The 20,944-nt window shown below is 42.6% G+C and overlaps 1 protein-coding gene across 1 annotated transcript in view; it reads right to left on the bottom strand.

Annotated features, from left to right (window-relative positions):
- LOC129096249 (xylosyltransferase 1-like) overlaps nt 1-20,944 on the bottom strand; it is a 72,909-nt gene that overhangs the window by 27,033 nt on the left and 24,932 nt on the right. Inside the window, exon 2 of the mRNA XM_054604979.1 lies at nt 5,460-6,048. Coding sequence (XP_054460954.1) covers nt 5,460-6,048 — 589 coding nt within the window. The remainder of the gene's footprint in view (nt 1-5,459; nt 6,049-20,944) is intronic.

Raw genomic sequence — 20,944 nt, 5'->3', positions numbered from 1 at the left:
GGTGGAGCACGGTTTGACAATGAGCCATCATTCCTCTTCGGCGAAATTCCCAGAAGATGCCTTGGTTTTTACACAAATGACAACAATAAGCATGCAGGCAAACATCGCCCGGTCGCGGCCTGCCAAGCCACTATCAAATTAAACAATTCCAGCAATCTCTGGAGAGCCATTGGCAACCTCCAATGGCCAATGGCTTGCTCCATTGTGTGGTTTTGCACCACCCTTAACCGCTCAAAAACAAACACTTGCACTTCAAACCTGAAGAAAAACCTTCCTCGAAGCAGCTCTTCACCATCAAGTCCTGCAACGTTATCCCAGACATTGTTTGTTTTAAAATCTTTTCGGTTATGACAACACATATCACACATATTTGTTCACAGAATGTGCCTTTAGGAGATGAATGACTATAATTTGTGACTTCAGTTCCCAAGAGCCGGCCTGTGCTATAGAAGAAGATGAAGCTGAGGGAATACCGAGGTGGGGGCTGTTTATTCCCCTGAGGTTATGTGTCCTCAAAAAGGCCCCTCCCGGCTCCTCTAACCGTCTGGCCCTAAGGTTCCTGTAATTACTCAAAATTTTAGGGCAAGTGTCAGACATGTTGTCTCTTTTTGAGTCGATGGGGACAGGCTAAGAAGGCCTGGTCCGTGCTGTTCAACAAACTCATTCAAATTTTAGGGCAGGTGTCCAACATTTAAGTTTGACCACAAGGTTGGGGTTAATGACACGCTCTCCTGGCTCCATTTGGCCCCAATTGGCTGTGGCTTCTGTCAGTCACTTATTTTTTCGCTTCTATTTCTCTCTCTCTCTCTCTCTCTCTCTCTCTCTCTCTCTCTCTCTCTCTCTCTCTCTCTCTCTCTGTGTGTGTGTGTGTGTGTGTGTGTGTGTGTGTGTGTGTGTGTGTGTGTGTGTGTGTGTGACAGCTCAGGGGGAAATCTGCTGTGGGCCGTATCAGATTGAACGGTAATTGGTGGCCAGCTAAGAAGGTTCACTGGTTTGCTTTGCACACGGATAATTGGCCAGTCACTTCACAAAGCAGTTCAAGAGTGTGTGCTATGCTAGCTAGCTGAACTAATGAGCACTGCTGTGTGTGTGTGTGTGTGTGTGTGTGTGTGTGTGTGTGTGTGTGTGTGTGTGTGTGTGTGTGTGTGTGTGTGTCTGTGTGTGAGAGAACTTAAATTTAACTGTCAGTTAGTCGAGCATGTGTGTTTATCCGTAAATGAGCTTCATGTGTAGTATTTTTTGAGCAGACTGCACCTGAAGACACCTCAGGCCTTTTTCTGAAAAAGAAAAAAAAGAAGCCCTCCTCTTGAACTCATTACTCTTCATCATCCTCACCCATCGCCATCAATCTTTTAAGCTACCTTTTCCCTCATCTGCTATCACCCTACTCTCTTCCTCCATCATCTTGTGTAACTTCGGGCTCTTACCCAGCCCCCATCTTGACGGCTCATAGGAGAGGGTTAGAACAAGAGCTGAGCTACAGTATGTCCCAAAGGGCTTGTACCAAATTGCATTTTGGTACAAGCCCTGGGGACGGCATCTGCTCCTTCAAACCATCCACTGACCTAGGCTTGCTGTCACATAAATCATATCGATGGGTTTGATTTCTACGAATGCAATAACACATTTCATTTCATTTTCTTTAAACCTGTAATGACAGGCCACTTGGGGGCAGAGCAAACACAAACCCCGAACACAACACTGACATATTATCACCTCTTAAATTCATAAAGCTAACTTGTTAACAAACTGTTGCCTCTTAACACATCCATCAGACACACAGCGACAATTGCATTTAGATCTAGCTAACCTCCTAACACCATGCGCTGCAAATTAGCGCCTTTCAATCATGCTGCTCAACCCACCAAGGAACTATCGAAGAAGCATCTCCAGCTACCTGGCAAGCAGCAAACATATCACGAGCAAAGACAAACAGCTAGCCTTCTGAGTGAAATATCATTCTCTCAAATCTCTTTGTCTGCAAAAAGCTCCACTAGGTTTACCAGCATAACTTACTTTGCCTGCCTTTTGGTGCTGGGCAGGAAGCAAATGAGCTGATGATAAGGCTGGGGGAAATTAATCCTGAATAACGTATCGTCTTTAATGGAATCATATCGTGATTAAATTGACTGAGATATTGTGATACATAATTGCATAATTTGAATTGATAATAACAAGCCCATGACACTAAATACATTTCTCAAAAAATCTGATGTGACGTATTTTGAGGGGATATCATTTGAAGATTGCGGTTTTCTTTTTCCATCACGCTTTACATTACCACTGAGTTAACGATCAACAAACTGGACTCAAACTGGCAACCTTCATAAGCTTTCCCAACCTTTTAGCTGCATTACCCCAGAATACAAACGTGCATACAGATCAGGACAGGGTTCTCTCTGCTGAATAATGTGTAAAGGTCCATTTAGAATCCATATGTTGGTTAAAAAATAATTGTGAGTAGTTTTTCCCAACATCAGTGAGTGGTATTTTCTTCATTCATACATTCATTAATTTAGCTTCAGCGTCTTAACTCCTAAGTGCCTACATCAAGAAGTCTGCTTTGAGGAATACCCAAAGTGTGGTTCAATTAAATTATTGTCTTAGTCTGAGTACTTCATTATCTAGTGTGTGTGCATGTAAACATAGTCAGTGTGGAGCTGTATTAAATGAGAAAATAGAAAATACTTTTCTAAGGATGCTCTTGTTGGACTTTTTCAGTCCCAATACGATACCAAGGCCGGTACCTTGGGTATCGGCCGATACCCAAGGTACCAATCCAAAACCAGTGTTTTGTCCATAAATTGCTGCCTCATAGAAGTGACTGGGATTATTATTTTATGTGTAAGAAACATCAGGCTTGACATGCATTGCAAACATTGCTTTCCTAACTTTTTCATACAACATATGATAAATAAATACATAGATATAAATGTACTGAAGGGTTATTTATTAAAACAATGGTAACTTTTCTAGATCGACAGATTTTAGCCAGTAAAGGTGCATCTTTATACTTTTCATTTGTCAAGTATTTAAATCACAAACTAATCCTTCACTCATAGATTTGATGGGGAACTTCAGATATCTGTTTTTATTTTGGTTTGTCACTATGAGCGATTGCATTCACATAATTATTTGATTGATTGTTATAACTATACTGATTTCAGCAGCTTTAAGTATGATTTATACACACATCCTTTTTCAGTACAAGCCCATTAGGTAAAAGCTACATGCCGGAGCAACACAGCCCAGTTATATTAGTCAAGTTAGCATATGGGAGGAAAAGAGATGGAACATGTTGAACATTTTCCTCCTGTATTCAATGATGCTAATGCTAGAGCTATCACAATAGCTTATGTAGCCAGGCCCTCAAGGACAGCATACCCATCAAATCAAATTGGCCAATTTTCTGCTAACAAGGTTAGGACTTGAATTGGGCTGGGGGAGAGAGGGAGAGATAACACATTGGAAGGCAGCAGGCAGGCAGACGGAGAGTCAGAAAGAAAAGTGATTTAATTTAGCTGTCGTGTTGTTACAGCCCAGCCACCAGGGGAAGGCCCTTTTCAATTTCTTTGTCTCCTTTGATCAAACTGTCAGTTTGAGTGGGATGGTGAGCTGCTGTGTGAGATGACAGGAGCTTAGGCACGGACAAACGATACTCCTCCTCTCGGGATGGGGAATGGACAAAAGTTGCTAAATCATGTTGTCTGCCCGAGTCCTAAAAACATGAGCGAGGTCCGGGAAGGTATCTGACTAGAACAGGCAGGATGTATAATGGCTTTTCTCCTCCTCCCCTGCTGTCCACACTGCATTCAGTCCACTCCTATGTGTGTGAATGCATCAGTGTGTATGTGCTGTTCATTTCAACATGGTAACTGATGCGTGCTGCCCACCGATGGTGGCAGGCGCAGCAGATTATGTTTACACAATCCACAACCAGACTGCAGATGTCCATAAATTCAAAGAGTTTGTGTGCGTCTGCTCGACAAAAAGAAAGGAGAACTTATGTTCTGTGGCCAGCTTGACAAAACAAATGAAAATTGGAAACCAATTTGGAGAGAATACAAGCAGCATCCCCATTTTCTTCAGCAATTATATATCAGCAAAAAAAAACCATTTCTTGCCTTTGACGAGAATTGCAATTATGAGAACAGGAAATATAGTACCGTGTACTAAAGCCTGAATGGTCACACCACACTCTTTGTACTAAGCTTTCCGGATATTATTTTTTTGTTTTTTTGCCATGAAAAAAAAGGCTTGTACAGCAGAGAGTAGGAGGTAATAATGTGAAAACAACAATGAAATGTCAAACAATACGAGGAAAGGACATTGACAACCTGTCTGCATTATTTGCAGGAGGTTTTTCTATGTATCTGGTATTTTAGTAAGTCTGCTATAATAATCAACTCAAGTTAACACTTCCATTAGCTTATTGATCTCCTGATGTTGAATCTTTTTGTTAATTTTTTTTAAGTCGTTGGAAATTTGGTGGAGCACAGCTTAAAAAAAAAAAATATCAAACTGTTACATGTTCAAGGCCCTAAAAAATGTTTTCTACCAGATTCTTACTATGAGCAACAAGGTCCTACATGGCCCTAAACGTTTGAATAGTTTTGGTTATTTTCCGTATTTCTCACTGGTTTAAAGTGGGAAATACAAGTAAAGGTCAGTTTGGGAAAGTTGATGTCATGAAGTTCCGTGAACCAACAAGCAACATTTTGTGGGGTTACTTGCTTACGTCACCAGCACTGTCCATCAAGTCTGGACTAGTTAAGTTTGTGAGTGTAACACGCTCAACAAATAGTTTCATAGGATGTTATTACTCCAGACTTTAACATTGATTGTTGGTATTTAGTCATGACTATGTAATGTTTTAGAGAACTACAGTGTTGTGGAGGATTTGAGAGTAGTTGAAAACATTGATCATTTTTGAATTCCATTCAGTCTGGCTTTTGTGTTTTGTAATTTTATGTTTTTTATTATTATTGCTTATTATTATGTCCAACTTATTTCGCTCTGGTTGTATTTTTTACAGTTTTACCATGACCATTTTATGCAGTGTTGTATCTTATTTAAATATAAACCTAAGTGCATTAGTTTTTTCATCTTCTCTCCATCTTCATCTTATCTTTCATCTTGTCAATCTTTTGTAAAGCACTTTGAATTGCATTTAATTTTTTTAAAGATGCTATATATAAAACAAATTTGATTGATTGATTGCCTGCATGTAAGGAGCCTCCATCACGGCACCAGATGTACAAAACATGGTTTCACATAACAATCCCATCTGGATCTCAACACTCAGGTGTCCCTACGATGGGCAGCTTGATAGATATCGACCCCATTCAGTGAGACATTATTAGTGCAAAATACAAAGTGACTGCACAAGCCGCACAGACTACCATCTGTATTGACTGAAATCAATTAATCAATGTAATTAATTAGAATGATGGACTCACCCTCGAGGGGGCAGTAGCGAGTGACCGTCTCAGGCATTAATTGCCCTTCCTTGTGTCTGCAGTACACCTCAGCAATCTGCTGCCGGCACTCTTTGCTCTTGGCTCTGGACAGAGCTGAAATGGCTTCCTTCCCACTGATCTCGCACTTTGGTGGTTCGTCGTAGGTCACCCCTAGCGGCGCTGCAGTCGCTTGCCTCCTGTTCGGGTGCTGATGTCTGTGCTGTGACTGGGCCTGCTGGGCCTGCGAGGCACGGTAGTGTTGCCGCGACACTCCCACTCCGCCTTGACCACCCGGATAGGAGGCATTGTTGCTGACCGCCAAGGGCTGGTGGCCTACAGGCAGCACTTCGTTTGAGCTGCGGCCCAGACCCGGGGAGTTGTCCCGCCAGGTCTGCTGCTGGGCGTGGGCTTTCTCCTGCAGATGCTCCCGCTGCTGCTTGCTGCTGGTGGCGCCTACAGACTGCCGGTGTGGCTGCGAGCGCGCACCAAAGTTACTATTGTCAATATTCTCAAAGTCTTTGGGCACAGAATTCTCGTTGTTGCTGTCCACTTTGCTTTTCTCCTTCGGCCTGTGGGAGTAATATCCGTCCTGCATGATGAGAGAGGGAACAGGAGGAGAGAGAGAGAGAAGGGAGGCGTTTGTTAAGTGGTGGGCAGCGAGAACACAAACAAGAAAAACAAGATCAGAATTGAGTGAGCACGGTGCATATCAAATGTCAGATTAACAATCAATGTGGCATGTGTGAGTGGGCAGCGCCGCATTGAACCGTGAGGCATGAAATGAAGTAGCAAGGCACTGTGTGTGGAGGACTACAAGGTGCAACCTAACTGGAGGTGAAGCAGGGCCGAGGGCTCTGCCGCTCCGTGCCATCATCAGATTAGCCCCGGTTTCAATTAAATTCTCCCTCAAATGGGCCCAGCACTCCGTAAACAGATTACCAAGACGGGATAAAGGGCCAGAACATGACTGCGAGTGTGTGTGGGTGTTTGTGTTTATGCGCTTGTGTGCATGCATGTGTACATTTCTCTTTTTTTCAGTGGAGCCACATGAGAATGTGAGGAAATTGTAGTGGTGAGGCGTGCGACTGGAAAGGCTGCATTTGTCAATGCTCTGCGTCTGCATATGTGAGATAGTGTGTGTGTGTGTGTGCGAACATACAATTCCCCTATCTTTCCAGCAGAATAGGCTGAAAGCAAAGGAGGTGCACAGGGGAGAGCAGAAAGAGGGGAAAAGGGTAATGAGTGAAAGTGGGGCGGGTAAGGCGACGGAGCGCTGACACGACGCATGAGTTCTGCTCCCAGGAAGCGCTGACTTGTTCCAGTGAAATGTGCCACGATGCATCAAACGGAAAAACTAAAGAAAGCTGCCTGGCTGCCACACCACTGTTGCACACCTTGCTAGACACACAAAAGGAAGGGGGGAAGTGAAGGTGGGGGAACGGAGCGACAAACAGCCGCCAAGGTAAAAAGGTAGAGCTCATTACAGGGATCCCAAGACACAGAGGAGAAGAGGAAGGAGAAGGTGGAGAGAGAAAGAGCGCTAAGTGCATCGTGAGGTATGGGAGACAGAATGGAAGCAGGAGAGGTGAGAGGCACACGAGGAAGCATGTGAGATGCTGTTGTGAGCTGGATGCGGCAGCATGGAAATATCTTTCCACCCCTAAAGCCAGGCCTGTTATCAGCCCATCAACCTCCCTTCTCTCTGCAAACACCTTGTACCAGCACAATTACTAAGGTGGCTGGATGACACACTTTCACACTCAGAGAGACAGATGGGGGGGCGGGGGTATCATATAAATGAAACAAGGAACAAAAAACAGGATGAAAAACCAGAGGACGCAAAACAATATTGTCATTGTCAGCTCCTTTTAAGCTGCTTCCTTGGCAGAGGTCTCATTTTCACAACACCACCTTCACGTATGCTTCTCCTCTCATCTGATCTCTTTGTTTCCTTACCTTCTCCTCCTTCTATACTCATTTCTCTCCATGCATCTCTGACTTCTCTTGACTCCTTCCCTTTTTCCCCCTCTCCTTCCCTTCACACTTCTCTTCACACATCCCGATTCGCTCCTTTCACCTCTCATCCCTTCTGCTCCGCATCTCGCTCTCCCCTTCCTTCATCATCTGTTCCCCCATTTCACATCTCTCACACCTCCTTTTCTCTCTGTCTCTCTCTCTCCTCTTTATTCTCAACCCCATCCCTGCTACTGGCTGTCATAACCTCTCCCCTTCCGCTCCCCGCCTTGTCTCTCTCCGCTTTCTTCACCCTGCCAGTTTAAACAGACCATGTTGTCTGAATGGCAGAACCTGCTAATCCTGTGCGTAACAGCTGCTTAGGCCAGTGATCACCTAAAAAGAAATCCCTACTTGCCGAGTTTCAAAGAGGGGGCTAATCCATGCGCTGTAAGTCAATGGATGTTTGCAGAGGTAAAATTAGTCTGTGTGCATTCATGATTATGTGTGTACAGTGAATGCTTCTTGTGGCTTTTTTTTCACTTCACTGCGTGTGTGTGTGTGTGTGTGTGTGTGTGTGTGTGTGTGTGTGTGTGTGTGTGTGTGTGTGTGTGTGTGTGTGTGTGTGTGTGTGTGTGTGTGTGTCTGTGTGTGTAGAGGCAGCATGTGTTTGCCCTAAAGAAATGGATACTCTCCCTTTGAGTCCTACTGTGAGAGACATGAGAAGATGAGGGACAAAGTTAAATTGGGAAAAAATTCCCAATGTTAAAAACAAATGTTAAAAACAACAGTGCCCAAATGCCCCTGAACCCATCTTGATGGAACAAATGTACTTTGCCTACAGCACATTTATACTAAATATAAGTTGATGAAGCATTCTCCATATTCTATTATCACGAAAGTCATACAATCCAAAGTATACAAACTATTTACAAAAGTATAATAAGGCCATTTTTACCCTTATTTTCTTAGCAAGACTTAATACTATTATTACTTGAGTCTTTAATGTATGTAGCAAAGAAAGGAACAATGTAAGGCAAATAATGATTATTTAATTATCAATGAATCTATTTTTCAGCTATCATTAAGTTTAGTTATCAGTTGTCTAAGATTCGAAAGCTGCACAGCAGTAAAGCGAGTAAAGCAAGTAAAGTCAGAAAAAATTAAGATTTCTTTTCAAATATTGGGCTTATTGAAGGAATAGTTTGACATTATGGGAAATATGCTTCTACACCTTTATGCTAAGAATTAGATAAGAAGAAAAGATGTCACTCTGTGCAGTGAATGTGGAAGTGGAACAAGAAGACAGCTAGCTTAGCTTAACATGATACCTTGAAACAGGGGGAAAATCGTTATCCTGGCTCAGTCCAAAGGTACAGTAACTCTGAGGTTCACTAATTAACACAATGTATCTCGTTTGTTTAAAACTTACAAAAACTAAGCGTTAAGCAACGCTTTGTGCCAGACTATTTCTGGTAACCAGCTGAGAAGTTACTGCTCCCAGTCAAGCTATGCAATGCTGAGCTACGCTAACCAGCTGCTGGCTTCGGCTTTATATTTATGGTACAGACATGTGTTATTATTATTCTGATCCAACTCTAGGCAAGAAAACAAATTCACTTATTTCTAAAAATGTCAAAACTAATTCTTCAAGCTTCATCAAAGGCCATTTATTGAGTAAGTGAGACGATGTTTTTTATCTTGTAACTAAACTGATTAGGAGTTATGATACATCTGATTCAGCTCAGCAGGTGACATTGATTGATTCTTCACACCATATGTGCAGTTATAATCAGAGCAGCACATTGCATTATTGAGAATTGTTTTGCAATTGAAGACAAGGTCAATCACACACGTTCAGATGTGTCAGCAGCCCTACCAACCCTCCAAATCCCAAAGATATTTGATTCACAATCACGTAAAAGACAGACAAAAGCAGCAAATTGTCACATTTGAGAAGATGGAAGCAGCAACTGTTTGCTATATTTGCTGGATAAATGAGTCGTCAAGAATTTCTCCACTACTAATTTTCTTCTAGAATTTGAACAACTGATTGATTAATCAACTAATATTTTAGCATGACATTTCTGTGTCTCAAACTACTTCTTCTATGCATCCCAGCTGGCTTTAATTGTTTTTAAGGTTTGCGGTGGAAAAAACAAAAAGCCTCAAAAAGATGTTGATTCGTTGCAAATTAATTGACATGGATGAGAGTTGAAGTTAGCCCCATTGGGCCCTGTAAATGGAAATGAGAAGTATTTGTAAAATTGGCTCTGAGGAGATTCCTCTGGATAAACAATCCTCACACTGTGCTCCCTCCTCCCTCCTCCTGTGAGCAAAAGACTCCAGTAGCTGTGTTGCTCTTTAATCTCAGGGACCGGGCTCTAAACAGGAAGCGCTGGGGCAACAGAATTAATAGTAGTGGCAGCCATTGATGATAGGAGCGGCGTTGGACTGCAGATGGAGCAGCTATCGATTGTTACAGGGGATGTGTTTTCTGCCTCCTGAGTGTGTCGGGGAGGCCATGCCAGGATTGCCTGGTATGCGGTGTGCTGGTTGTGCACACACACACAACACACACACACACACACACACACACACACACACACACACACACACACACACACACACACACACACACACACACACACACACACACACACACACACACAAACAGCCCTCCCTGAGCTCTGCTGAGGAGTGAGGAAAAAGCAGCGGGGGTAAACGTTAATACCATCCATCACTGGTAGGTACATTTAGAGGGAGGCCTTTGGGGCTGGGACTTTCAGCACCCCCTCCAGGAATGGTTTAGTCCATTTCTCAGCACAGAGCTGGCCCTTTCCACTTTCCCCCATTTCCTCTGCCACAGGGGGAAATATTTCACCTGTCTTTTTTTCCTCTCTTTCCCTCACATCCCTTTCTCTCCAGTCCCCCCCCAATCTCCTGTGCAGCAGAGAGAGAGAGAGAGAGAGAAAAAAGCACATATCTCTCTCTCAGCACCTGTCCAGCTTCATCCCTCTCCTCCCTCTCCTCCTCCTCCTCCTCCTCCTCCTCCCCTGGCCCACGAATCATCCCTTGCTCTAGGAAGGAAAGCAGTTCATCTGCTCCGCCCCCCTCCCCTCCTCCCTAATGCCATCATTTACTGTTGCAGTCCCATGGTAGATGTGAGAGAGAGCAAGGTAGCAGCACATATCAGTTTCACCCCACCCGCTACCTTTAAAAGACATCGTTCCTACGGGGCCGAGCTGAGATAAGCCACTGCGTGTGCCAGCGGACTCCGTCAACACGAGCTGGCGTACGGACAGCCATGCAGACAACCAGCATGAACATAAACATATGTAGGTTCATTAAGAGACGCAGTCCTTCCTATGTGAGCACAGTAGGTGGGTGTTGAGTCACCTCTGCAGCGTTCAGGCCAGCTTCTATTACGACCTACCTGCCATGTGGCTAACGAGCTCAGATTAATTACCTGGACTGCATCCCTGCGATACTCTGAGCAAGATGTGGCGTCTGGCATGACACGGGAGACTGATACACTGACAGACTTAGTTCACAGCTGCTCTAGCACCTCAGGACACCTTGCGAAGGAATGAGCCAGGGTAGAGCGGGGACGACCTAAATGCTTAGTGACGTCTAAGAAGTCCTAATTATCGTAGCTTATCAGAGTTTTGGGGGCGAGAGCAGCTGCTATATTGTGCGTTGTTAGATTCAAAGTTTAGCTATCTAAAACATACAAAGTATGGAAAAGTAGACTGAGCTTCTATTCAGTTCAATGACAAATGTCTGACAGTAAAAGTTTCAAAGGGTCTAAATGCTCAACACATTGCAAATGAAGAAACCTTTGCAAATAGATACAACACAAGCAAATGAAGAACCATCTTCACCAACTTGACTACGCACAGAAACATCAAATTGACAATGTATCCGGGTGACACTAAAAAGTGATGCACACGGCTGTGACACTCTCGAGCAATAGTCGAAAACCCCCAAAATGACCATCTAATGTCTATTCTTAACCAGTTTTCCTTGACCTTGATGGAAAACCTCATGAGGTCAATGGAAGATGTGAGGGAGAATTCACAAGGAGTCCGACTCCACTTTCACTAAACTAATTATGATGAGACGGTGGATGTCACTGAAGTAGGTCTGCAATGGCGAAACTACAAAAAAGAAGGACTTCAAAAAGTGCAACTAAAATATCAATGAAATCAATGCTATAGCATGCAGGCTTTATAAACAGCTCCTTCAATGTCAGGCTGCTTCACTTATTGTGTGAAGGAGAGAAACCTGAGGTCTTTCCTCTCTGCTGCTGTAACACTTAACAATAAACACTGCTTCCATTAGAAACTGACAATGAAACTGTTCAATATCAATAATTCCTTTGTGCAATAATTTAGATTGAACCGATTCTATTTTGCTTTTTAACAGTTAAATAATTTATCATAGGCCTAGCTTGTTTTGTTTTTTAATGTTGCTTCTTGTTATTGAGAATAAGAATTTGTTTATTGACAGTTTGCTTTATTTACTGTTCATTCTATTTTGTATTCTTGTTTTGTTTTTTACACTTATTTGTTACATGTAAATGTGATGTTAAGTTAACAAATTCCTTTAAAAGGACACAAAATGGTAGTCACTGTCTATTAATATATCCCATTGATTTTTTACTTGATGAAGATACATTTTGACCTGTGCAACATACAGTATTGTTTGTTTCCGTGGATTGCCGAATGGTGCGTCGCTTTAAATGTTTCTGCCACAAGGAATTGTGGGTCGGCATTCTCTCCTTTCCTTTTGGTAAAGGATGGTGTATTGAAAGGAAGCATTGAAGCACCTTTCTTAGCATTTAAAGAATTCAAACAGCTCTCATCATGGCGCCAAATTATATACTTCTGGGTCATTTCACTCAGCTAGGAAACTTCCTTAGTTTTCGACCGCAGCCGTGTTCTTGCCATGGTTTGTGGCCTATGATGTTATTAAAGTCGGCTCTGCGTCATCGTTTCCGTTGTGTTGTGAGCTTCTTGCAATGCTTTTTGTCAATGCTTAGCATGTGTTCATTCACTTGTGTTGCATCTACTTGCATGTGTTTCCTCATATTGCAGTGCACTGAGCTCTCAGTGTTCTACCTTCTAGTTATGAATATTTTCTGAGTTGCCGCAACCTCTCTCTCTTTCTTTTTGTCCCTTCGATCAATCCCTTCAGTTCCCTTTCTCCCCCAACGGCTAAAACTGGAGGAATGCTGGTCACATGTAATGTAAGTGTGTACGTGTGTGTGTGCACAAATGTATGATTAGCGGCAGCTCTGAATGAACAGGCTGGGTTTGGTATGCACAGAAGCCTCTTGCTGTATGCCCTGCAACAAGCCTCGGAGCCAAAGTGGTGAAAAGAGAGTGTGTCTGGTGCGTGTGTCAAATACCTAGAGGAGACTGAAATCGAGAACCTCTGAAAAATGCTTAACGGCTTTACGTAAGGGAAATGAAATTCGGAGAAAAGATGCTTTATATGAAAAAGAAGCAAAAATATGAAAAAAAGGAAGAATAAAAGATGCCTCTCCTTTAGGGAATCTTCTTAAACAAACAAATGGTTGAAATCGGCTTATTATGGTTGAAACCACTGAACAAAGATCAAAGTCTTCCAGAGACAATGACCTGAGGGTTGAGGCTCGTGGGTATTCCAGAGGGCAGAGGTGACTTCACAAGCTGCTGTTGAATTTCCACTTTTTTCGGATATTCTTCTGTTCTAATTATACGGCTTTGCTGACCATATTTGCGTGCAGGGATTTCAACTGGGCAGTGAGACAAAAAATCCAGACCTCTGCCATCTTAACCACAGACACAAGGAAGATAGAAGGAGTTCCTCTTCCTGTTAAACACAGCAAAGTTTTGCATGAAAAGCTCCGCACAAAGATACATTATGAAGAAGTGTATTAAATGTGGGGGGATTCTCTGAGGAGTTCAAGACCACAGTGGAATTAACAAATACGTCTGCTTCCCTCACCGCATGCCTTCACTTGCAATACTTCTGTTATCTCTCGCAATAGTTTTGTCCTCTGAGCTCAGATTACACTCAGCCCACTAAAAGCATTGTAAAGCCTGTTCTCTGACGGCCCGGTCATATGTGAACCTCACACCTGTGGAGTTCAAATCAATAACACACTGATGCAAGGTGCAGATCTGTCTATCTGGAGCTACTGCCTTGTCAGGAATCAAACTTACAACCTTGTCTAACAAATGACCCGCCCTACCTTCTGAGCCTCAGCCGTCATTAGATAAGAACTAGATGCACAAGTCTCATTTCCAAATTACTCAACATTACATTCACAGGCTAATATCGAAGCAATTTCATATTTCAACAAGGTGGAAATTTAAATCCAGATCATCATAACTCTGGATTATCTATTTATAATTAATACTGGGCTCGTGGTTAACACCAGCTTTCCAGCCTGCTGTAGTGCTAATAAGCCTTTCTCACAGCACACATTTTTGACACGTCACACTATAAAAAGCACAGGTGTTAATAATAAAAGGAGTGATGGCTGAATTTAGCTGCTTCAGTTACAGGGATGTCGTAGTGTTTATCCGAGTGACCTCAAGTCACTCGGATAAATGCTTGAAATTTAAATGAGTTACTTAATGGGACATAATTTGATCTACTGTAGAATCTGCTCACTGTTGTGGGAATGAACTGAAGAGAACGCTGCCCTGGAAAAACAAGAAAATACCCTAAGTGTGTTGATATCTTCCGGAACTTCCCCCCTAAATTGGATTAAGAGGAAACAGAGTTGAGAGTCGACCTCAAATAACCCCCAAAGATTTATTCTGAGTGTGTATTAACAACAAGGAAACTCACACTGTGAACAATGTTAGAGCTAAAATCCCCAAAGCATGTGGCAAAAAGTGAAGCCGAGCTGCCTGAGTGTCACAAGGTTTGGTTTGCCTTCTCCACTAAAAAACCTTTGCTCGGCAACCCAGAAGCTTACATAGATGGATTACCAGACACACACACACACACACACACACACACACACACACACACACACACACACACACACACACACACACACACACACACACACACACACACACACACACACACACACACACACACCTGCATTTCCAGACTCACTTGTCCTCTAATACACACAACATACACACACAAGTCTCTCTCACACACACACACGCTGGTCCCTTGTGAGACTGGTTTAATGCAAGTCACATTTATCCTGTATGTGAGTGAGTGTGTGTGTGTGTGTGTGTGTGTGTGTGTGTGTGTGTGTGTGTGTGTGTGTGTGTGTGTGTGTGTGTGTGAAATAATATATGATTTCTCTGATGTGTAGGCAGCAGAAGCCAGAACACAAGGTGGGTATTGAGTCTGAGGGTTAGTGCCTCAGTGTTTATGCACTGTAGAGACGGTGCTGTAGAGTACAAAATCAACTCTAAGAGAACAATTTGTTCACACAGATTTTCTCTATTCAATACATGAGTCTGACATGCAAAAAACAGGAGAGCATTCACATCCATTAATGCTACTTTCTCATCCATCACATGCACATTTAAATTAACAATAATTCTATTTTCATTAATTCACGCTTCAATGTTTGACATGTCCATGTGCTGGTGAAATAGAAATAGTCTATTTTGTGTTTGAAAGCTGAATGTATTATTAGGTTTTTTTTCCTGGAAAGCTTTTTGGCAGTAAAGACGAAAGAAAGGGCTATATGTGTATATAAGATGCATGGTGAATGAGGGAGTGATTATGGTCACAGAATCACTCCAGTGCCAGCGCAGATTTCTTTTGTAGATTTAAGGCAATTACGGTACATAGAAACCTAAATTTGGTTAAGTGAGAAAAAGTGAGTTTCCACAACAGAGTGCTGAAATATTTCTCTCTAACTTCATTACTACAGTAGTCAATGTCCTTTTGTGGAGTACAGTGCAATTATACTCCTTAAAAAACCATCCTCTTTGTTCGGTATTTTATTCTAAAAAAAACCATTTCCTGTCCCTCTGCCCTCCTCTGCCTCCCCGCTGGGTGAACCCTGGGAGTTTCCACATGACAACAGGAATCTAAATCATACGGCTTATATACAGTATATTAGGTCTGTATCTCTCAAGGGCATGAAAGCCCTTTAACATGCCATGAGAAGATACTGGCAATTCTCCTACTGTGTCCCTTTACCCCCTCCTCTCTCGTATACGGGCCTCTTATTTTCCTCCGTGAATAAACCCCAAGACTTTACATCTCCAGCTCTGAATGGGGCCCATCAGCCGATTTCTGAGCCATATCTCACAAGGGCATGAAAAAAAGGCTCACCCCCTCATCCCCGTCTCTCCTCTCCGCACACCTCCCCTGCTCAGCCATGAAATGACACCCCTATTTAATCAATTGTGAATCATGAAATTTTGCACAAGAGACCCCTTTTCTTTGCACTTGACAGTGATTGAACTGCACAGCCATGCAATTCCATTCACCACGGCGATGAGAAGAAAAAGAGAGGAAGGGAGGGGCTGCGCACTGTGCATTGTGTGTGTGTGTGTGTGTTTGTGTGTATGTATGTTTGGGAGATGAAGGTGATTTCCATGTGACATCATGGGCCCCTGTATCTGTGGGACCGCAACAGAGGGTCCCTTCTGTGCATTGAGGCCACATGGTCGGGCAGCATAGTGGGATCCTACAGCTGATCTATAGGGGTGCAAAGGAGGTGTGTGTGTGTTGCATGTGCTTGTGTGTGTGTATGTGCCACAGACAAAAAGCCCTTCACATAAAGATTTTATAGAGCCCCCCAAAAGACCAGGGGTCAAGAATAACAGAGAATGAGGATAAAAAGTGGGTTTTGAGAGAGAGATTACAAGTGGAGGAGGGTGGAGGAGACAGAGTAAGAAAGGCCTGAGAGAAATAGTGGAAAAGTGGATAAGAGGAGGAGAACGAGAGAGAGAGAGAGAGAAAGAAAGAGATGGGGTAAGAGACCCCTGACTGGAAAAGCCCCCGTCCCCTTTCTTTCTTCTGCATGAATGGACTGGTGGGAACGACATGTGAATGTGTGATGTAAGGTCTGAGACCAGTGTGTCAGGGAGCATAGCTGAGATTCCAGGCCTCTGTGTGACACGGCGTGACCCCAGCAGGACCCCGAAGCAGAGGTCAGAGTGAGTCAGCAGCTCTTTTATGTCACGGCAAGACAGAAAATGACAAGATGCATTCGTTCGCTGTGTCATTCTTGTATAGGATGAAGTGGATGTGTGTGTGTGTGTTTCTCTCGTGGGCCAGTGTTTGAGTACAGCATGCTAATGATGTGCAAATATATCACAGCGGCGAGAGCTTTTGGTTTCACTTCCACAATGCAACCACAAATTCTGCCGGCAGGACAAGCCTCCAAAAGAACATTACTGTGTAACACAAATAATATGGAGAAGTGGGGGGGAAGATTTACTGATAACTCGCTTGACTGAAAACAAATCTATTTTACATATTTTCCAAAGTAGTTTCATCTAATATGAAACTACCACAGGGGTGGCTATGGCGTAGTGGAGAGCAAGGTAGTTCTCCAATCAGAAAGTCGGTGGGTCGGTGGTTCGATACCCGGCTTCAGCAGTCGATGTGTCCTTGGGCAAGACACTTAACCCCAAGTTGCTCCTGAAGGCTTGCCATCGGTGTGGACTGGATGTTGCATGAATGTTAGTTAGAGTCTGATGGTGGCACCTTGATGGTAGCCTGTCATCAGTGTGTGAATGGGTGAATGATATGTAATATACTACTGACTGTAAGTCGCTTTGGATAAAAGCGTCTGCTAAATGACTGTAATGTAATATTATTAAGGTAATGGATAACACAAAAACTAGGACTAGATAGCACCCATAGAGTGTTTTTGTAAAAATATCATCAATTATCTTTTGTTAGGACTTACAAGAGCAATGTTGCTAACACTAAAATACGTGTTTAGCGCTAGTTGGCTTGTTGGCATGCTAAAAATGTTAATCCTTTACACAATTTCTGGATCAGCATCTGGATACAAATCTGCACCAAATCTGTCACCTGTTAACTGATTTGACAAGACAAACCCCAATCGATCAATTCAAACTGCTGATGAGGAGTGTGCAATATGGCCAAAAGCTCAGGAACAAGCGAGTGGACCTTGAGTTGGGATTGCTTTGTCAACAGCTATTTCCAACGGCAAGAATGAACTGTGAAGCTCTTTGAGATATTCTGATTACTGACGAACAGGAAAGAAACATTACCTCCTTATCCGATGTAAAACAGTCCAGGGGATTGCTTTAATTTGTTTTGTTGTATTTCCTATTAGGGTCTCTGCCGTCACGGGAATGGAAGGCACCTGTTAATTACATTTATTAATTAAGTTCTGATTTCCTAGTAGGTCTGGTGACTCAGATGCACAACATGCAGCTCAACATGGGTTGAAACTAAGCTCATTCCTTGTCGGCCTACAGCTCTCCCACTGTCTCATCTGTATGCAGAGTCAAGAAGAATTGAGCTTCTGGAAAAGAACACCTGAATGCATCATGCCCAGGCAATAACAAGAGGCACTTTTCTGGGAACACAGTTTTACAAATGACATAAACTGTTAGTGCCTTGTGTCACTCTAACAATACAAAGAACACACGTACTGTGTGCAGAGGTTAAGACCCTATCTGCTCTGTTTACACCTGCAGAGGAAATTAATTTCTGTGCACTGATAGATGGACACTGAGTCGAAAAAACAAGATAAAAAAGATGGTGAAGAAGCACAATGTTCTTAACCTGAGGCTTTGTGTGTGCAGACTTGAGTTTTTCCTATGATCCCAACGGCAAAGACAGCAGCAATTGACTTAGCAAGACACAGACTAGAAAGAGTTTGAGTTTACCATTATTAGAGTTGTGGGACACAATACATTGAGCTAAGATTACATGAGATGCTGATGAGTCTGGGCAAAACAGAAGGAAGAGACATTAAAGTTTCTGTGGGGAGCTTAGGATGGATGACTGCTCCAGGTTCTAGAAACATTATGAATGACACAAATTAATTGAAAATACCTACATTTAGAGCTCCTTTACAGACGACGTCCCAGGTTTGATTCCAAGTTAGGGACCTTGTAGTTTTTAACTCTACTCTGTTAAAAAAAGGCGTAAATGCCCAAAAATAAATAATCTTAAAAAGAAAAGGACTACATTTGTCAAGTTCTGTCAGCCTACCACAATGGGCGTGTGTCAATATGTGGTTATCTTACAAATGGATAACGAACTCAGAAAGAGTTAGGGAGAGAAGTTTAAACCCTGTATTATTTTAAACCCATGCAGACCTGGTCGGCTGCCAAAGTGCCAAACCACATGCCACAAAAGTTGGCATACCCAGCCCCTGAATTCTGATGTTGGCCATGGGTTGGTGGAGGAGGTTTCAGACACTGTTCGACAATTCAACAAGCATTCTGCATTTAATATACTGACGTCTTTTGTGAGATGTGGCCATAAAATAAAAAGGTAAGCTGTCCTCAATGCAATAAACAGTGAAATTGAGGTCTGTATTGAGGGGTATTCAGTTGGATGAAATCCGCAACCTCACTACTAGATGCCATCAAATCCTACGCACTGGTCCTTTAAGGAGACACTGTGGTAGCGTTCTTATGCTAACATACAGGCACAAGGCCAAAACTACAAATGCAGAGGTGTCATGTATGCATAAATGCATGATGCATTACAGTGTAACTGAGGAAGCCATAGGGCCCCAATTATTCCAGATGGGATTTTTTTGAATTTTGTCACAGTCTTATGATCACTTCTTCAGACAAAAACTGTTCAGGCTGTGTTGCAGGAACAAGGGACAGTTGTTGGTTGGGTATCCGCCCGAGAGACCTGGGGGTGAAAATCTGTCAGGATGCATCACAAACGTTTACTGAAGCAGAAACACGCAAAAAATGACTATTTAAAAAGCTTGAATGGTCCAGTTGTTGCATTTACATTTGCTTAATGTATTTTGCATGCTGAGCAGTTAAACATTTGTCTTGAATATAATCTTCCAAATGATTATAATCAGCTCATTTGAAAGTCACATCATGCGGTCAGATTTGCATTTAAACAACAAACGCACCCAACTAATGACTTTTCTCCAAACATCTGTGAGACTCCAGTGAGGTTGTACCATGCGACACGCTGCCAGTCATGCTTGGCCAACGCAAAATGAAAAAAAGGTAAACTCCTTTAACAAGCTATGGTTTCCGAGCAATGTATGTGACAGATTTCTAAAGTCACAAAAGTCTGCAGAGTTATCTGTGTGAACGAATGGAGGGGTGATAAAGATCAGAAGAAAATGAGTAAAGCGGGGGGGAGGAGGGGGAGGAGGGTGAGGAGTTCAGCACCGCAGCTAGCAATAACGAGTGGAGGTACGGCCGATACGATCTTTTGGTCTGACACCAGGATCATTAAAACATCTAAATGATTGAAGGCCCCTGACCAGCACAGTGCACCCCGAGGCAGAAAAGGAGATTTCTGACTTTAAGCTGTTTTTTGTTATAGTTATGAGAAAAACAAATGGATCCAAAGAAGAAACAACAGTCAAATGATAACATTTACAGGGTAGAAATATTAGATGGTCAAATTGCGACAAAACAAGTCTTTAGTGTGTGTGTGGCAGAATGAGTTCCTCTACTGCAATAACTAGAGCAACTGTGTTCATCAAAGGAGCTATTGATTCATTCTAATCCTGTTTGGAACGACTGGAACTGCCCGAGATTTCCCTGCTTGACCCCAGTATTCATTTTGGCACCAGTTACCTCCAGTTTTTTTAATGCACTTCTTGGATCAGTGTTGTCCAATCAAAGCAAAAGACTTCTGTGGATCAAGTTATTTGGAGATGATCTGGACACTGGTTCCTCATTGACAATGTGCTGCTAGATTTCAAACCACTGCATTACTGAAAGAGATGACAGGACAAAAAGGATTTTGTTGATTTGACTGGTTATTGAATGCAATGCTTTTCATCAAATTTAATGAAAATACTGTAGGTGAGTGATAATTCAGGTGTAAACCGAGTGGATATTAGTGGCAGAGAGAGAAAGGGATGAAGAGGTGGAACTGTTGAAAATCTATAAAGCTTTTATTCAAACACAGATGTCTATCTGAAACTGTAGCTAGCTGTGCCAAATTGATGTTGAAGTCAATATGAGATTATTAAGGATTTCAGATCCACTGCTGTGAGGCCTTAGGTACAGTAGCGATTAGATTAAAGTCAGAATGCTGACATGCTTTAGCAGGAATACTGTTAACAACTTTTCACCATCTTAGTTTAGGATGTTTAACAGGCGGTAACCTCCTCCATGTGCTCAGAGCACTTATTACGTCCAATGCGATGAAATTTTGTATTCATGCACCTGAATAATGGAAGAGTTAGCCTGCTGATCTTAGACTTGCTCTTAAATCCAAACTAAAGACCTTACTGTGTGTGTTAATGTATGAAACGATGTCTCTGTTTAATTTGCACAGTTTTCGCTGCCTTTTCTGTTGTGAGTTTGACTTTATCTAAAGTAATATGAACTGCTTTTGTACGACAT

Source organism: Anoplopoma fimbria, chromosome 9 (assembly GCF_027596085.1).
Source record: "Anoplopoma fimbria isolate UVic2021 breed Golden Eagle Sablefish chromosome 9, Afim_UVic_2022, whole genome shotgun sequence".
Classification (NCBI taxonomy): Eukaryota; Metazoa; Chordata; class Actinopteri; order Perciformes; family Anoplopomatidae; genus Anoplopoma; species Anoplopoma fimbria.
This window is presented reverse-complemented; position numbering and strand designations above follow the sequence as displayed.